This window comes from Notolabrus celidotus, chromosome 17 (assembly GCF_009762535.1).
Source record: "Notolabrus celidotus isolate fNotCel1 chromosome 17, fNotCel1.pri, whole genome shotgun sequence".
Taxonomy (NCBI): domain Eukaryota; kingdom Metazoa; phylum Chordata; class Actinopteri; order Labriformes; family Labridae; genus Notolabrus; species Notolabrus celidotus.
Genome location: NC_048288.1, coordinates 26,006,546 through 26,025,580, shown reverse-complemented (window position 1 = coordinate 26,025,580; position 19,035 = coordinate 26,006,546). Strand labels below are relative to the sequence as shown.

General features: G+C 39.9%; 3 protein-coding genes across 5 annotated transcripts in view; all 3 read right to left on the bottom strand.

The window, feature by feature from the left end:
• Positions 1 to 192: 192 nt before the first annotated feature.
• otos (otospiralin) lies at positions 193 to 2,708 on the bottom strand. The gene is made up of 6 exons (XM_034706975.1): positions 2,674 to 2,708; positions 2,261 to 2,395; positions 1,526 to 1,587; positions 1,270 to 1,335; positions 829 to 852; positions 193 to 641 (listed from the first exon to the last, which is right to left on the bottom strand). The coding sequence occupies exons 1-6, from the start codon at positions 2,706 to 2,708 to the stop codon at positions 454 to 456; spliced, it is 510 nt and encodes a 169-aa protein (XP_034562866.1). The 3' UTR covers positions 193 to 453.
• Positions 2,709 to 2,813: 105 nt separating this feature from the next.
• On the bottom strand, positions 2,814 to 11,291 carry apodb (apolipoprotein Db). Its single transcript, XM_034706424.1, has 6 exons — positions 11,149 to 11,291; positions 8,060 to 8,175; positions 7,859 to 7,980; positions 5,800 to 5,885; positions 3,467 to 3,711; positions 2,814 to 3,163 (listed from the first exon to the last, which is right to left on the bottom strand). Exons 2-5 carry the CDS (start codon positions 8,168 to 8,170, stop codon positions 3,479 to 3,481), a joined length of 552 nt encoding a protein of 183 aa, XP_034562315.1. The 5' UTR covers positions 8,171 to 8,175; positions 11,149 to 11,291; the 3' UTR covers positions 2,814 to 3,163; positions 3,467 to 3,478.
• Positions 11,292 to 12,785: 1,494 nt separating this feature from the next.
• Positions 12,786 to 19,035, bottom strand: part of LOC117829068 (rho GTPase-activating protein 21) — a 128,649-nt gene continuing 122,399 nt past the window's right edge. For all 3 annotated transcript variants that reach the window (XM_034706604.1, XM_034706603.1, XM_034706605.1), the window contains 2 exons: positions 17,900 to 17,931; positions 12,786 to 15,553 (listed from right to left, as the gene is read on the bottom strand). In XM_034706604.1, the coding sequence (XP_034562495.1) occupies positions 13,871 to 15,553; positions 17,900 to 17,931 (1,715 nt within the window). In that variant the 3' untranslated portion in view covers positions 12,786 to 13,870. The remainder of the gene's footprint in view (positions 15,554 to 17,899; positions 17,932 to 19,035) is intronic.

The following is a 19,035-nucleotide window of genomic DNA, read 5'->3' as shown; positions in this document are numbered from 1 at the left end:
TCTTGTTGGAATTCTTGCATTGTACACCTTCTTGTTGGCTGCTGTAACTCCAGGAATCTCCCCGTAGTGGGATGAATAAAGGAATATCTTATCTTATCTTACCTTATCTTAAAGACACAATTTAGGTTGATCAAGAAAAATACAGGATGTGTATTCAAAAGAAGAACAATCATCATTTCATTGACATCATTATTTATTTTGGCAAACTTTTTATTTATTTTTAGAATATGACATGATTATATTATACAGCTCTTCAGAGGGTCTACACACTCTACATTAGTTTTCTTCGTTTCTGACTAAGCTACAAACAGTTACACTTCCTATTCTTCTCCTGCAATCAGTTAATTTTTGTAACAATTCCCTCCTTTCCTCCAAAACTTTTATTTTCCTCAATGCAAGAAAATGGTCCGAATAGCCTCTTCCTCTCCCTTCTAGCTCCATCCAGCTCCTGTCTCAGTGCTCATGCCCAGCGTTGCTCTCATATCCCAGGGTGTCCCCGAGGTGCTGGTGGGCGAAGAAGGCCCGGGCCATCTCGTTGATGTGGTTGTAGGCACCGATGGATCTGAAGTATTCGATGTAGTTCCAGAAGTCAGAGGTGGAGTAAGGCCAGTAGGGGACAGCTGGTGGTTCGTCATATGGTACTAAAGATGGACAGGAGCCAGAGAAAAGTTTAGTGTACTAAATATACTGATTTAAAATGGAGAGTTTTTTCAAGTTTAAGAAAGAATAAATATAACACAGAGAGGGAAGAGATGGAAATTGCTGACTTGATTTGAGGTATATTGTTTGAAAATATGATATATCTAAAGAGTTATAAATATACAGTACCTCCCTCTGGGATGACTCTGGCCTCTGTGAGGAGGAAAGAGAGAAAAAATTAACATTCCCAAACATTCCAAGTCTTCCTGAGCACAAAGACGGGATTCAAGTTTGGAAAACTGCTCCCTCTCTCTCTCTCTCTTTCCCAGAGGACTGCTGGATACCTGCTCCCTCTTCAAATATTATTGCTGACCAATCCTCACACACACATGCAGACTTATTTAGTCTGAAGTATAAAGAAGATATCCTCACACAGAGACCTCTTTGTGCACAACAAATAATGTCCTATACGTGCAACAGCTGGGTAAATCCTACAGAACTATGTAGAAATGCATGCATACATAAAATAGTATTCCATAAAATCAGTACTTATGTTTTTTGACATAAAAAAAAAGTGCCTTCAAAAGAACATCATTGCTGGAGTATTTTTCTTGCTTTTTAAAAACTCACCACTGAGATGTCCGGCGAAAAGGCATAGGAGAACACTAATCCAGATCAACAGCTTCATCTTTCCTCCTTAAATAAACAACAATACCCAACATGCTTCAGGTTTTTATCCAATGATAACAGTCTCAGTTTAAATACAAAAAGTAATGACCATTTTTTCCTAAAATAAATATGTATTTGTTGCAGTTTGTTTTAAAATCAACATATTTGAATGTTGATTTTGTTGGAAAATGTTTAAAGTAAGATAACTCAGTTTTACCTGTACAGGGTCTGTGGAGCTGTGCAGAGAGATGCTGCTGTTCCTCCTTGGTCTGCTGTGGTCTGTGGTGTGTGTGAGGCTCAGTATAGAAGAGCAAGTGGACCTCCAAATGCACACACACAGACACACACACACACAAACACAGAGCCAACTGTGCAGATTATACTGTGTTTACAGAGACATTACACCGTGATACTTCCAGGTGTTCATGCATGTTTTTCTTAAATACAGAACAAACATAAAAGTGGTGACTGTATTCCTCTCTGTCTTAAATTAAGAAATGTATCCTTGCATATTCATCAGTTTGCCTTTTAAAAAGCTGGATTTTAGAAGAGTTTTCAGCCCAAAGCATCAATCTGCTCTGGACTGTGACTAAAGATTATTGTGATATGGGATTATTCTGAAGATTTTTTTTAAAAGTTAGATTTTGTGGCTTTCTTCGCTTTTATTGTTTAGACAGCGGAGGAGAGACAGTAAAAGTGAGGAGTAGACAGAAGATGGAGACATGCAGAAAAGGCAGAAATGAGTCTTAGCCAGGAGTCAAACATGCAAATGCAGCAACAAGGACAACAGGCTTCATATATTGGGTGCATACTTTAACTGTTGAGTTGAGATCAGCGCCCCCTGCTGATTATTTGTGGTCATAGATTGATAATAATTCACAATATGTGCTAGCTAGAGTTAAAGACCATTACAGTTATCTTAAGCCCAAAGAAACACCTTCACAGTACTTACACAACCTCCAGTTGAATGAAGTCCAATGTAGAGATGAAAAAAAACTGCAGTTCCTTGAGTGTCCACTTGAAGCTGGTTTGTCCACTTGAAGCTGGTTTGTCCACTTGAAGCTGGTTGCAAATGCCAAGGAGTCCCCTTCAGGTCACATGTGAGAATACACATTTTTTCCAGCAAAATGTAACATTATTATGACCTGGTACAAAAACCGCTTTAGGTATCACGCACGTCTTTATTCATACATTTTTTTTTTACAACACATCTGTTTAGGAAGTATAAAGGGTTAAAGCAGCAACAGAATACTCAAACTCTGCCTCTTATGTGTCAAAGTTCAGGTTGTAGTTGCAGGTGAGGTTGTGTCAGCATTTCCAATACTGGAGCCACCACCGCTGGCTTCAAAACATCTCTCCACAAACCAACGGGTCACATCACAGAGACCACGCCAGACCATGTTTTATACAGTCTACGGCTGCCACCTGTCGGCTGTTTGTTGTTTAATCAGGCTTGTAAAACCTGAAGGACTGTCTGTCCTTAGATAAATAAAGAGAGCAGATACAAGTTATCTTCATGTTTTTTATTGTCAATAAGAGGACACCAATCAGGTTGGTATTCTATCAAAGTTATTCAAATACTCATACATTTTTGTCTACAGCCAAGAAAGGTTTATTCCCCCCACCTCTCCAAAATACCTGGCAAATACAACACACATACAATGTGTAACTTCACCAAGCTCTGTTGACTTACACACAGCATTTCCTTCATCAGTAACCAACTAAGCAGTATCTTCATCATAAAAACATCAAAATAAACTCTTAAAAAATATTTAAATGTCTTCATTTTGTTGGAAAAGGTAGACTGAGCAGAATTCTTCATAAAACACAGTCAGAACAAGTTGTCCAGGAGATGCTGGGAAAATAAGAGAACTCATTTAATGTTCTCAAAGAAAGTAAAGTAAGAACCAAGTTAACACAAATTAGACTACTTCAATTCAATCTAAAAGGTAACTTATTCCTCAAACAATGAGAAATTGATCATTTATGTAATTGTATTAAGTCATTCCGCATGTTTTAAGTGCTAGAAAATGAAGGCAGCAACAGTGAGATGGGTATACAGTCTATGTTTGTGATCAAAACCTGCAGTAAATACATAAAGTTGTTCGACTGCTCAGTTTGGTGTAAGCATTCTGAGTGACAGTGCTCTGAGACTCACTCTCCTCTCCTCCTAGTCGTCCTTGCAGCCACGCTGATCTGTGGACTTCATCCTGAAAGTATCAATCCCTTCATTTATCAGCACATTTCTGGCATACTCTACAGCATCTGCAGGTGGGAAGCGTGACCGGCTGAGGATCCAGGCGAAGTCGATGTGGAAAATGTGGAGGATGTCTGTGCAGGAATACACGACGGCCATATTGGTGTAGTCGGTGGTCAGAACCCAGTACGGGCTGTAGGGAGTGACTGGAGGCAGGAACAAGAAACAAGAGAGAGCGAACGAGTCCTTTACTAAACATCAAAACATGCTAACATCAGGCAGGTGGTTTGTACATGGAAATAAAAGAGTCTACATCAAATGTTATGGGGAGCCATGCTGATGTTAAAAACAGCCTTTTTCTTACAGATACAAGAGTACATGTTACTACAATAATCAAAATCAATCACTTAAGGCAAATACAGTATAAAATTGTCCTTCTAACCCTTTTAGAACTATTACGTTTTCCTATTCAAGCCTGACGCATACATTTTCAACCATAGCATTCACTAAGCAGCTAGCTCAAAATGGAACAATACATTGGTGTGTTTTCAGGTCAGGGTTGGTTTCCCTCCCTCATTTTTATTACCAAATACCTTCTTCACCTCTAAATTAAAAATGCTTTGTTTGTTTCACACATCCAGTACATAAAAAATGGAAGTACAACACAAAATGCAGTTTTCAGCATTTTAGTTAGAGGCAGCTTGTTCCCAGGTTTTTATGTCCAATCTTGGAAGTTTTAAGCAAAATAATTTTTTGTCATGTGTATCCAGGCAGAGTTTGTTCCCTAAATGAGGCAAGGCATCAGAATCAGAATCAGAAATACTTTACAGTGGTGGAAAAATGTTTTTTGGACATCCCAAATATTGCACTCTTAGGTCTTCATGTGCAATTTATGTGTTAGACAGAGTCCTGAGGAAATGCTACATTCAAATTCATGCTAGTTTTCCGTGGTTACTAACCCTAGCTTTAATACACTAGAACAGGGGTTCCCAAACTTTTCAGCCCGTGACCCCCACTGTCCCTCAAAGTGATTTAATGTGGCTTCATTTAGCTGGTCTGCAGACATTAGCCTACCTATATGAGCATGTGGCTGTGTTTCCTGTGCCGTTATGAATTAACCTACTGCTACTGATGCTTTTGATAATTAACTGTTCACTAACCCTAAACTTAGGAGTCATCTGGCAAAAAGAAAGGCAGAAAACTCATCACATTTTCTATTTACAAGTTTTTATTTAAAGTTTAGCTACTATTTTTGTTGATTTTTTTTACTTTAATGGGTTAAATATTATTATTTTTAGATAACTTTAAAAAAAATACATTCTGGAAGACATCTCATGACCCCCCATTTGTGTCTCGTGACCCCCCAGGGGGTCCTGACCCACACTTTGTGAACCCCTGCGATAGAAGACTTAGATTTAAAGTCCAGAGAGTGGGGACTGGTTGTTTTAGGAGGATTCTGTTGGTGTGTGGTGTGCTGTGTTGGTCATATCGTTGCTCTCCACGCAGTAAGAACAATACTTTTTAATCTGTCCTTACTTGTTGTAATTAGTCCTTCACATTTTCAACATCTGATAGGATTCTGAAAATCTTCTAGTATGGTTATGTCTCAGGTTACATTTTGACCCTCACTCAGGTGAAGCAGGGGACAAAATGTGAGCCTCATGGTGTTGCTTAACATCCAGGCACCATCAGTCCTACTCTGAATTTGATAGCTATTAGTTTTGTGACAAAGTGGGCGAACCAACCATCAACCATCCAACATCCAAACTCCAGAACTCGCTGAAGCAGCAGAGTCTGGTGAGACAATCCATCCAATCAAGTCCTGCCTGCCTGAGAGGACATAGCTGAACCCTGTCACCCTCATTTTGCACCAGTGATGTGATGCTCAAACATCTACTGAAAACAAGGATGACCAAAATATATGATTCACACATGAACAGTGTCATTGTGAACGACATTACAGCTGCTGCATCATATGTCCACAGATATATCATCATTCAAATGGTATGTTTGCTCCGAGAAGCTCAGTGAGGAGAGGAAAGTCTGAGACAACACTACCCCTCCCTGCAATGTTTTGGTCTTTTAATAAAGTTTTACAAGACATAGAAAGATGTTGGAAGTATAATAAACATATCATCTCTACAACACTTGACTCTTCTTCACAATGAAAAGCAACATATGACTTAAAGCAGAACTATACGAGAGAGAAGACAGAGGCAGGCTTCACGAGACAAAGATGGCATGTGTGACAGCGACTGATAATGAAGAGCATGAGGACGAAGATAAGTACTTACAATACGAGAAGCTGACTCCAAGCCGGGCCGGTTCTCTCATATCTTGAATCACTGCGGTCCCCTCTACTTTCCTCGTCTTCTCTTTACTGAGACACAACAAGAGAGGAGAGTACAGTTTACAGATTTGTTTTTAGTCATTTTAAATGAGCACGAGTTGTGAGGGTGTCACTGTGGAGGCTTGGTGATTGTAACAGTACACACATACTGTTGTTAAAGCTCATGTGAGGAGTTTTAGATGGTTAATGAAGTGGTTGTGATGAAGCTGATTGGCCGAGCAGTGTAAAGCCTGGTTTATATTTCTGTGTCAAATCGACGGCGTAGCTCATGCACGTAGGTCCGCATAGCTCCCATAACTACGCAGTGCCCACCATAGACTGTATAAATACTGGACGTAGTATCCGTGACGTCTACCATCTGTTCCTGAGCGCTGTTTTGAAGCCAATTGGCGGTGGCAGCCATACTGGAAATGAGGCTTTGAGCCTCCTAGCCAACAGCTATGTGTTCCCGCCCGGGAGTCAAGTCAGTCATGTCCTTATTTGGACAAAAACCTGTAATCTTAATATCGTCTGAACCGTCGTGTTGGAAAAAAAATTCACCCACCGTACAGTGTGTGCCGAGACAGAAATTGGCTACGTAGTGCCAAGCCGTTTTTTGAACCAGGCTGTAAACATGTTTATTAATGCTGTAAAGATAGTCTTTTTTGAATTGGTGTGTATGTGGTTTCTGGTGTTTCTGCAGCCAGCCTCAAGCGGATTCTTGATGTATTGCAGTTTGTAACACTTCCGCATAGGCTTCATAGTTTGAGACCGGGGGTTGCCGCTTGGTGCCAATGCACTTAGCCGACACACACCTCCTCCAAAATGTAGCTACACAGGGTTCTGACTTGTTCCTAATGTCATCTCCTGCTCTCTATTCTCAGGCTGTTTCTGAAACCACCTACTATACTAGCAGTACTCGGATGTCTACTGATTCGGGAAAATTTCACAGTATGCATCAGACCAGGCTACCTCGCGTACTGTTTCCCATAATGCACAGCGCTTGTTCTGCTTTTTCTTTTTCCTTCTTTTTTGACAGGAGGAAATCCGCTTTTGGGTGCTGTGAAAGTTATTGAATTATATATAAACCACTTCCTAACTTTGTAAATCATAAGTGGATGCTAAAGTAGCAGTTTTTCTATCGGCTTTGCCGTTGTTTACTTCCGCTTTTCCGATCTAGTGACGTCTGACCCGGTGTACTGCAACACAGATCGAAAAGAACAGTCATACTACATACTAAATTCAAACACGCAGTACGTAGTAGGCAATACCTACTGTCTACTTCATTAGTAAGTAGTATGTAGCAGGCTGTTTCGAAAACAGCCTCAGTTTCCTTCTCTATCCACTTGTCAGACTGGGGGGGGGGGGGGGGGGGGGGGGGGGGGTGAAACACAAAAGTGGACCACAGGGTTTCTTAAAGTTACTCCAAAAAGGAATAACCAAAAAGATCGCAAGCTATCAAAGGGAGAGGGGAAAACCAAACTAAAGAAGGCTGAAACCAAGATACACCAAAACCTAAACAAGGTGTTAATATGATAATATGGGAACTAAACCATCGCTGCAGAGCAACTGACTAGAACGAAGAAATGAGGGAGACCCAGGAAAACCATTTTACAATAGTAAAAGGGCTGCTAGAGATGCCTTTGAAGAAAACCAAAAAAGCCTGGGGTAAATGAGAACAATCTTCTTATATGAGCAGGAGAGCAGGGGCAAAATTCTGGAGGGGTTTTTGTGATGCGTTGAGAACAAACACAACGCAGAGAAACATGCGAGAGATCCACTCACTCAGAGGGAGAGCTAATGAGTCAGCACAGGGAACTGGAGGATAGGAGTATATGATATAAGCTTCCCCCACCTGCTCCAGATCAGGGACAATCAGGCACACACACCTGACCCTGCACTGTCCTGATCAGTTCATCAAACTAATCAGAGAGTGGCAAAACTGAGTGCCCCTCACACCACTGTCTTATCCTTTGAATAAACACATTAAAGCACAACAAAGAAAGAAAATTATCAATACTCACTAGAACTGAGAGTTGAGCACCTGAATGGTGCCATCTTGCCTCACAGCGTAGTTCGCCTCGATGCACTTCCCTCTCTCAAAGGAAGCAGGCAGCTTCTCGATCTCATACCAGCGACCCAGATACTGTCAACAGAGAGGCTCCATTAGATCTGTGTAGTTCAGAGTTTACTGTGTGTGAATGAGTGTTTCTATACGTGTTTACCTGTTGAACGCTGAAGCTAGGTTGCACCTTAGGTTCAGGACAAGGACCCCAGTGATAGGTCTGCGCTGACACCAGAGGCAGCAGCAGGAGGAGGAGGTAAACGGCTGTCATGGTTCCTTCAGGAGAAGAGGAGAGAGGTAGAAATATTCCCCTCAGAGACTCTCAGAGAAAGATCACACCTTTGTTGTGTTTAACTCTCACCTGCTTCAATCAGACTCGTCTTTCATAACATATCAGGTATGCTGACTCTTTTCCTGCTGTGAGAGGACTTTAAAAACTCATCTGTAAATAAAGAAGGCTTCTAACTCCCCGTCCCTGTCTGTGCTTTGGTTTGTTCGATGTTGTAATTCATATGTTTGTAGTTTGATATTACTTTGAAAATAAAGCTTTACTCACATGTGTTGAGGAGTACTACTCCCTAAAAATCCAATAACCCTTTGTCTCTACAATAACAAAATATACTTTTAAAGTTATTATTTTATGGATTATTAATCTTAATATGCAAAGTAACCAGAGTTAGCAGATTAATGCAGTACAGTAAAGAAGTACAATATTTCCCTTGGAGATGCATTGTCATTAAATTATAAAGAAATGGAAAAACTCAATTTAAGGAATAATGTAAAGGAAATAATAAACCTTGTGTTGAAAATGTTAAAAATATATCAACTAATTGCACTAAAGAGAAAAATATTTTCGTGTGAATTATACTGGAGTTGCAGCATCATATAAATGGTATTACTTTAATGTTTTATATTGATTATAATGTTGTTTTATTATTTCATTAATTCTAACTACTAATCTGTTTTTTATTATTTATCTACTCAGTTTTTTTGAATATTTTTAGCCTTTACTTTATCTTCAACTCTTATCCTTACCCATTTTTTTATTATTTTTATTTCAATTATTTATTTTCTTAATGTTAATTTGATGCTTTAACTTATTTTAATTACACATAGTTTATTGTTGTTGGTTGTTTGCTGTAGTCTCTATTTTAAAATCCATTTGTGTTTTGTAATCAAGTGCCAACCTCCGGCCATATGAATTGAAGTCAATGCGAAAGTGTTTAAAGCTGCAGTTCTTCAAGTGTCCACTTGAGGCTGGCTCCGGAAGTATCAGAAACCACATACACACCCATTCAAAAAAGACGATCTTTACAGCAGAAATAAACATGTTTACAGCCTGGTACAAAAAACGAGTGTAGTCTGGATAGCTCATTTCTGGATTGGCACACACTGTACGGGGGTGAATTTTTCATAACGCAGCAATTTTCAAAGATATTAAGATTATGAGTGTTCCAATTAGAGGCACAGCTGACTTGATTGACAGGTGGGAACACTGTAGCTGTTGGCTAGGAGGCTCAAAGCCCGCCTGCATAACGGCAAATCAAGTTGTGTTTTCAGATTTGTCGTTGTTTTTCTGATTTGTCGTTGTGTTTTCTGATTTGTTGTTGTGTTTTCTGATTTGTTGTTGTGTTTTCTGATTTGTCGTTGTGATTTGCACTTCAGGGCCACCATAAATAAGACATGGTATAACTGATGCAACATGATAGATTCTGTGAAAACCAAAAAAACATCTTTAAATGTAAAGTCAGAAAGTAGTGAAATCTGTCTGGAGAGCCTACTCTGAGTTAAATATGAATGTTTGGTGCCATGGATATCATAGACTTAGCATGAGCCAGGACAGAGATATAGCATGTTGCTGTATCAATATTGTGTTCAACTTCTACAATTCACTCTTATAACAAAACATGATACTCTCACAGATAGGCTGCCAGCAAAGAAACTATTATACATCATTAATGCTGTTTGGAATTCACTGATTGAAGTCCATCTAGACTGCTGGTGTGTGTGAATAGGCCTGAGTATATCATATAATGTCACGTTTTAGGGTTGAACCCTCATCTTTTATGAGTATGTGTGCTTTTGTGTTCAGTAACCTCTGACTCAGTTCTGTAGAGTGTGTTGGATAACCTCTTCACATACCTGAAGTCTATACAGTTTAGCTTCTATTGTTCCATTCAGGCATGTAGAATGGTTGAGTGTGAGTTCATGGGTCGGTGAAATAAGATAGGAGTTTAAAAAAATTGCAAGAAATGTCCATATCTCTCTCTCTCTGTCCCAGTGGGCAGCCTGGATCTGGGTCCCTTTACATCTTTTGTTTTGACTCCCTCAGTTTAATGCTGCCACACCTGTTCTTCTGGTTTAGGTAACAAACTATGCGTGCACACAAGCTACTGCTTTTTACAGAAGGTACACAGTGTACCAACAACAAAACCATTATACATAATAAATCATATAATGTTAGAGAAGCTGAAATATTATAGAAAAAAATGACATATGGGGGTATGGGGCGCCCCTTGTAAAGTTGTGCACACTAAAAATAACATCAACAATTCTCCACATTTAGCTCCAAAACGTCATAACAATGTAGAGTGAATTTTTAAAAGTCAGGTTTTTTTTTTTTATCACATTTAGAGGAATATTTGTGATCTACTTCACATTTAATTTTCTTGTGAAAATTATATTGAGTTAAAATGTTGTTAAATCCAAATGCTAAATATAAACCTAAATGTTAAATATAAATATAAATGTTCAACGATAAATCTAGATGTTCAATGTTAAATCTAAATGTTAAATGTTGCTCCGCGATTTCGATTTATATTTAACATTTATATTTATATTTAACATTTAGATTTATCGTTGAACATTTATATTTATATTTAACATTTAGGTTTATATTTAGCATTTGGATTTAACAACATTTTAACTTCATATATTTTTCACAAGAAAATTAAATGTGAAGAAGATCACAAATATTCCTCTATATGTGATAAAAAAACGTGACTTTTAAATATTCACTCTACATTTTTATGACGTTTTGGAGTTAATGTTGAGAATTGTTGATGTTATTTTCAGTGTGCACAACTTTACAAAGGGCGCCCCATATTATGGGACTACAAATGATAAAACAAAATTGACAACAAGCTCTGCTAAAAAATAGAACAATAAATAAGTGGTATAAAGTAGTCTTATAACGTGTTGGTGCCTCATTTTAAACCATAACGTTGAATTAATAATAAAAGGTCTTACCTGTGCTGTGAAGGTTTCAGGTGAGTCTGCTGCTCGCTCGAGCTCCTCTCTCTCTTTAAGGTGATATAAACTGTCTCGAGCGCTCAGAACTAAACACACTAGGAGCGTCCACGTTCACGTGTCGTCACTGCGGCAGCACGAGGCTCGTTAGCTGAATTGTTATCACGCGCACATTCCCACGATGTGACAATAGAAGACAGTGTAAAATGGGTTCAATGTTTAAATTCCTTTATTTCCTGCAGGATTAGTTTCCCATCCAGTGTAAAGCCTACTTTAAAAATATCTATTTAATTTTTTTTACAACTAATATTTTTATTATTGAGTTTCTCTCGAATTCAATTCAGCTGACGAGAACAATATTGTTTTATTTTCTACCTAAACTATACGTATTTTATTTTCTTGGATTTTTGTCATTTGATGTTTATTTATTCTTTATGCTAATTTTTTTAAAAACTAATTTGTTATTGTATTTTGTTTTACCGTTTGAACAGTGCTTTATAAATAACATTATTTCGCTAAGAAAACTTTCATTATGTTAAAGTGTTACCAAAGGAATTCCATTCAGTTGACGAGTAAAATAATCAGATATTTTTCTAAAAATTACTGAACTGTTTTTTCTCCCTAACCCATTACATGTATTTTATTTTCTTGGATGTTTTTCATTTGTTGCTTATTTTTTTTATAGTTTAAACAGTGCTTAATAAATAATAAATAATGCATTATTACTATTATTACTTACATTTTTATTATTGATAGTATTAGTATCTTTTTTATCAAATACATAAACAAATTTAAGTGGAAGCCTTTGAAATACACCCTTAGTCCTTATACCTATAGTTGAATTTGATTTGTCTATTCTACATTATACATTGCTGCGAGTTAGTGTCAAAATTAATTCTACCACTAGATGGTGCCAGAGTAGGAAAAAAAACATTAGTATTGAATTTAAAGCATTGTGTATTTTAGTTTTTCTGTTTTCTTGAAAAGGTGTTTAAATTCAAGTATCTGTGGTACTTTTGTGGAGAGTTGCCCCATGTAAACACCAATAAAGTCAGTGAATTTCTGCTTAATTTTTACAATTGTATTTTTTAATACATTTACCAACTTGGTTTACTTTTTAACTCAAACAAGTGTGAGGTACTGTCACCAGGTTTTGAGGCTATCCCAGAAACGTGGGTTATATCTTAGCCTGATCAGGTAAACAGAGAAGTCCATTCAACATCTATCTGCAGCAGATTTCTCAGAAACATGAATTGAATGTTGTTGTTTTTTGTTCATGGTCACTTAGTGAACTAAAATAATGTAAAATATTAAATGACAAATATTTCTACTTTAACAATAAATCCTTTATACTGTTCTTGGCAAAGCATTAAGTTAAGTAATGCTGGCTTGTCATGTTGTGGACATTCCTGAAAGTACTCGTCTGCCAAACATCTCAATTTTATCATAAGGTGTATGATTACTTCTTTATTTCTGCAGAACATGTGATCAAATAAATGCAACATTCTCAGTAATATCAGGAAGGCAGAATGGAAAGAATAAGCTTGTAAATGTATTCTAGTCAAACAAAAAGATGTATTTTATTCTTTCCATATGTTTCTGAGGAATAAAACAACGACACTGACGAGACAAGAGGATCTAATAAAGATTATTTATTTCCAGTGTTTGTTGAGGGAGGGCGTTGTGCCCATGTTCTGCTGTACACAGGCGAGATGTTTCAGAAAACATTGTCTCATGCAGATTTCAAAGTCTGTTATTGTTTCTCCCATGTCTTTTAAGCGCCCATGCATTTTACTGCACTTGGAAAAATACAAAGAGGGGGAAAGTCAAACTACAATAAAACATGGACATACATTTTTGACGCTCTGATGTAGCTGTGAGTTCAACTAAAAAACAACAAAATAGGAAAATCTCTGGAATGCCTGTGAGGTTTTTGCTCGCCTTTATAATGTTTAAAATTCTTGAAAAACTGTGGGTAGAAACAGCTTAAACAAAGAACAAAAAGAGGCACTTTTGAGATAAAAACAATTCACACACATGTAAAAACTTATTTTTGGACTTTTACTGGACAAAGTTTGGAAATAAAAACTACTGTACCAAGCATTACATACTATAGTATCAGCATTTCATTACTGTTTTCAGTCTTTATTTGATAAAACTATAATAATAATAATAATAATCCTCGGGTCCTTCAAGCTAATATCTGGCTGGTGTGAGTGTGCTGTGGAAAACATAACCGTCCCACAGCACGCAGCTCAGAAAGCAGCCCTCAGTTACATCCACATACTTCAAGTACAGGCAAATCAAAACATACATGTTGTCATGAGCGTCTAGTGTTAGTCCAAAGAGAGTAATACATTCTTCATACCGCTTTAATAGGAAGAACTGATCCATGATTCCTTAAAAAATTAAAAATCCTCCTGCGTATTGAAGTCAAACGTCCACCAACATGTCCTTGAATCATCAGCAGAGTCTCGCTTTTCGCAGGAGGAAGTCTTGAGTGTTTTTTCCAAGTCTGTTCCAGTATGGCCGACAAGTCAGAGGAATTACACATAAACATCTCTATAGCATCATTCCAGTAACAATAAGCCTATACACAGTATGTACAGTAGATACATAAAGTATATTTGTAGAAAAAATATTGTGCAGTAACCTCCGCTAAAATACACACATTCGCACATTTGACGCATTCATTCATTCATCAGACGAACCTGTTTCACTTTCACAGATACTGGTAGAACCGTGAACGCACCACCTGAGCTCCAGACAGTTTGTGAGGGTGAGCGTCCGTCGCCAGGCTGGCTTTGTTTTTGCCGTTAACGTGCTCGCCCGCCGACGGCTGAGCGCCAGGAGACGCAGAGGAGGGAGGAGTAGGTCTCTCTGGAGCTCCGTCCTGCTTCTCGTGTTGATCGTCCTCGGGGACGGCTCTGGGTGCGACCTCGCCGCTAGAATCGGAGCCTCTGTGGCGCTCTCGAGAGATCCAGTCTCTGATGGAGAAGTCCTGAGAGGAGCATCTGGGCTTGAGGCGGTCCATGGCTGAGAGTTCGGCCGCCTGGTCCACGCCGCCTTGCTCCCTCCAGTCGTTGATGACCGCCAGCTCTGCGAAGTCTCTCTGCCCGCCCATGGTGTGCCGGCGTCGGATGCTTTTCTTCTTCCCCCGAGCCTCTGGGGTCCGGTTTTTCTGCGTGAACATGTCATCAGCAGACGTTCGGATCCTGAACTTGAGCCTCTCGGTGATCTTAAGGTGCCAGGCCGGCTCAGGGCGCTCTGACTCGCTGCGTGAGGACGAGCTGAGGCTACTTGTGGACCGGCCTTTCTTCATCACCTCCAAGACTCTAGAAAGCCTCGTGGAAGACTCTGCTCTCCCCTCAGTGCGCTCAGCAGTCCCGGCCACACCCTCCACCGATGACTCGCTGTCTGTTTTCTGCCTCAGTGACCAGCGTCTGGAGAGCGTGTCACACTCGATCATCCTGTGCGACGGGAAAAGGCGCCGTGCTTCCATTTTTGGTGTGGTGCTCCCCTCAGCTGCTCCTCTTGCGTCGGCCTTTTCCAGACTCTGCTCGGGACAGGGTGTAGACTGGCTGCTTCCTCCACCCGGTGCAAAAACTGGGAAGTCACTTTCACTGTCCGTCTCCATGGGTCGCCCCTCGCTTATGAGCTCGCTACGTTCGTCGTCCGCCTCCTCCCCGCCCTGCAGCTCTGGACTGAGAGCGCTGGACTCTGCTCCAGTCAGGAAAGTGATGGAGGAAGTTGTGGAGTAATCTGAGGTGATGGAGCTCACCTCCGCGCCTGCAGACGCCCCTGGACCTGGACTTGGACCTGGACCTGGCCCCAGTCCGATGTTTACTCCCACAGGAAGATCAATAGACGTTCCTGCTGTCCACTTCTTCGGTCTTGACCTCGGGACAGATGCTCCAGAGCTCATGGTGCCGAGGTCAGAGGTGTTTTCATCCAGCAGAGACGGAGGATCCGACAATGAGGACTTTCCCTGAGGAGCCGCTTGGTAGCTGGTGATGTGAGGAGACGGGGACGGCGAAGGCGAAGGATGTATGGGTGGAGTTTTATCCTTCATGAATACAGAGTTCCTATACTCTTTTTTGGATTTAGGCGTGAGCTCCACAGTTCTTCCGTTCTCTTTCCTCTCTTCTGTTCGTACCGGCTGCTTGCCGTTGGGTTTTGCGTTGGGGCTCGTTCGACTCGCGCTCGGCGCCTCGATCAGGAGCACGTGGTGGTTCGGCTTCAGGCCCGGGATCTCCTTCTTGAGGAACACGGAGTCCAGATCGTCGTCTGAGCTGCTAGGCTGCGGCTTCTCCTTTGACTTCTTTCTTTTGCGGCTGGCTGCAGCAAAGATGGAGGAGACCAGGAGGTCGCGGCTGCATTGGTCCTTCCCTGAGCCCCAGGAACCCTGCGGAGAGGGAGAGAAGAGGGGGAAGAGAGAGGGCGAGAGGATGCTGCAGTGAGTGCTCCTGAAGCTGAGATACACAAAAAAGAATTCGAACCCTTCACCCCTTGCCTGGATGTTAAACCTGTACTCCACCTGCTCCCGTGAAGCACCACAAACCAGAGAAGTGGACAGAGAGAGGAACATTAACAAGCGACATTAACAGGGAGCACATCAGTGATTCCATGCTGAAGCAGAAGCAGGAGCAGTGCAGCATGACCTGAAGCGTCCCTGAATGACTGGAGGAGGAGCAGCCACAGAACAGCAGTGCAGTGATGGAAAAACATCCGCTTTTGCAGAAGACCCAATCCCAATTATTTCCTTATCTTGTTACGAGCAGCTGAATCATACTCGGCTTCTCAGCGTCAAATTAAAGAAGGAGGATGCGTCATGAAGCAGGAATCTTAAGAGAAGTGACTTCAGCTCATTGGATGTACAGAAGGCTTTGTCTCTTTAGTGCTGACAGACGACACATTACATGAATCAGAGGTTCGGTTCACCCAAACGACAAAAGAACATCTATCCTCCTTTGTGTATCAAGTGTTATCTATCCATGATGATACTCTTGTGTTGATTTGAGGATTCCTTGACAAAACGTCCACCGACACACTTTGGATTTGAATGGAGGTACAGGTTGTGGAGCTCATACCCATGAGAAAATGTTAAAACACCTCTAACATTGAATGATCCACAAAACAGAAAATCATTTCCCTCTTTAAATTAAAAGTGGTATTTAATTTTTACTCTATTTACAGAGGGAGATTAGGGCCACTGGATGTATTTTTTCAATGCTGTGTGCAGCACAAACTTCAGATGTGATGTTATTTTTTAAATCCAGGTGAAAAACATCTCTGTCTCTGGGCGCCATTGGCCTAATGTCTAATTGTGCGCCCCATATACAGAGGCTGTAGCCATCGTTGCAGAGGTTGCGGGTTCGATTCCAGCCTTGACCATTGTCCTCCCCAACTTTCTGCTCCCCACATTTCATCTCTCTCTTCAGCTGTCCTATCCATTAAAGGCAAAAATGCCCCAAAATATAACTTAAAAAAACAAAAAAACATCTCCGTCTCCATGTGCCCTTTAACTGAGACCCAGAACAACCTGCACTTTGTTTTTTTACTGCACTTTAGTTTCAATTCTCCCTTCTTGCACTGCACAATATTAATGTTATTTGAATCTCCTATAATCGTTTTGATGTTCCTTTTGAGTCAATCTTATTCTCTATTCTTATATATCATAACTCTAGTTCAATCTCAGGCTAGCTTCATAAGTATCTTCTTTTAAATCACAACTGAAAACGTATTTTTATCAAAAGGCCTTCTTGCAATATTGTTTTATCCACGATGCTACATTTATTCTTAATTTACTTTTATTCATAATTTTCTTTTATTCACTCTTTGTTTTCATTTGTTTTACTGATTTTAAATGTTTCATTGTTTTAATTGCTTTTAGTAGTTTCTCTTTTACTCTTTTATTCAGCTGTTCCTCTTAAATGTTCTTGCTAGCTCTATATGCTCCCCCCATGCTTTGTTTATTATTACAGGTTTTTATGATGTAAAGCACTTTGTAACGTCTGTTTTGATAAGTGCTATATAAATTAACTTTATTTTTATTATGATTATTATGATTATTGTTATAATATTTAAATCCTCTACTTGTTTAAAGATATTGTTTTATCCTTTCTTTAATTTTTCTTATATTTCTGTTAAGTAAGCATTGTTGCAAGAAGGTTCCTGGTTCTAATCTCTGTCCTGGCAGGAGCCTCTCTGTGTGGAGTTTGCATTGTTCTCTCTGTGCATGTATGGGTTCTCTCTGGGTACTCCAGAGTCCAAAGACATGCTCGCCAGGTTGATTGGTGACTCTAAATTGCCCCTAGGTGTGAGTATGTGCATTTGTTTGTTTCTACATATTAGCCCTGTGATGGACTGGTGACCTGTCCAGGGTGTTCCCTGCCTGCAGCCCAATCACAGAAAACATAGGCTCCAGCTCCCCACAATGGGATAAGCAGTAAAGATAATGGATGGATGGACATTGGGTTGTGTTCCTGTTTGAAATGTGCTATGACAATGAGTTTGCTTTTGTTGCACTGATTGAGCCGTACTAAGGGGATTTCAAGTCTGCATGGATAGATATCATCAAAGGTAAGTAAGTTCAGGTCTTCTGTGGTTTGGGTGAAACAACTCTTGAAGTGTACTATTTTTTAATGTTGGTCTTAACTGAGGGAGGAGGAGATCTTTGATTGTAACCTACCTCCCGTTATCCTACACTAGCAGAAGCCTGAGGAGGATCACACTGGACACACACACTCACCTTTGATTTAGCTGAGTCACTAGTCGGTGAATCTGCGGGGAAAAGAGAAGAGAGAATGTCAGAGGATTTTATGACAGAGAGAAAAAATCTCTGAGGTGCAAAACAGGAAGATGAATCAGGGAAGAAAAAAAGGAGAGGAGAACCGTGTTGATGAGGAGGATCATGTGGAGTGAAAACACAGAACAGACTGATGATGAGCAGACGACAGGCCATGCTTTTCACACACGTTACACTCAGGTCCACGTCTACCTGCACATGTTGACGTTTCTCTCTCCGACTCAGAACAGGAAGTCAGAGTCGAGATCGAATCTTTCTGTAAAGTGACTCTGAGTGCAACAAACAGCAGAACATGAAACAGCAGCCGGACAAGTGAGGCAGACGATGTGCCATGCAACACGATGATGAGTGGTGGTTTATGAAGTTACAAAAAACATCAGGTGTGCAGACATGAGCCCTGTCGTGTTATAGATATTAAAGGCATCTCAAAAGAAAAGACTGGCTGTTATTTTAAAAGCTTTATAAAGATGTAGTGAGGACTTTGCCTCTGTATGTGGAACACTCACACTAACCACAGAGCTAAACCAGAAACAAATGGTTTGATTTCCCAACTGACAGACACCCAAACTTTTTTTTTTAACTTTGCCTTAATATGAAGATTTTCTAAAATTATCCAGTTATAAAAAAGAACAAAATTTTAAACTTATTTTGCAGTCTGAATCAGCAGGTCTGAATACTTTAGCTTATTGTTGATAGTATCCTGTGAAATGTCTTTAGATCCAAATCAGACGCAAGATTAACAGCTTTAAACTTTGACTGGATGCTTTTTGTGGTGCAATTTTAATTTTTTGTAATGAATGAAGATCTAATTTACAAGGTGCAGAAACAGCCTCAAAAGAGAACCATAGTTTGAAAGTATTACACGTTTCTAATCCACTGTTACCTTCATGAACAAACTACTTAAAAGCTAATTCTTTTTCTGGTTACCTTTTTTGCAATCTCACACATAAATATATATGCTCTCACATGGCGGACTAATACTTTTGTACACCTCAAGATTTAATTCTATTCTGTGAATATGCAGAAGCTTAAAGCTCCTGTGATGAACTTTCTGTTTGTGTTGATTTATGCGCCCCCTG

Coding starts and splice junctions, on each gene's coding strand:
- otos (XM_034706975.1), bottom strand. CDS start 2,708: ATGGTCTGGCGTGGTCTCTGTGATGTGACCCGTTG. Junction 1,588..2,260: donor TTCATTCAACTGGAGGTTGT/GTAAGTACTGTG, acceptor CACACACCACAG/ACCACAGCAGACCAAGGAGG. Junction 1,336..1,525: donor GCTCCACAGACCCTGTACAG/GTAAAACTGAGT, acceptor TGTTTATTTAAG/GAGGAAAGATGAAGCTGTTG.
- apodb (XM_034706424.1), bottom strand. CDS start 8,170: ATGACAGCCGTTTACCTCCTCCTCCTGCTGCTGCCTCTGGTGTCAGCG. Junction 7,981..8,059: donor CTAGCTTCAGCGTTCAACAG/GTAAACACGTAT, acceptor CTCTGTTGACAG/TATCTGGGTCGCTGGTATGA. Junction 3,712..5,799: donor TGGAGTCAGCTTCTCGTATT/GTAAGTACTTAT, acceptor TCCTGCCTCCAG/TCACTCCCTACAGCCCGTAC.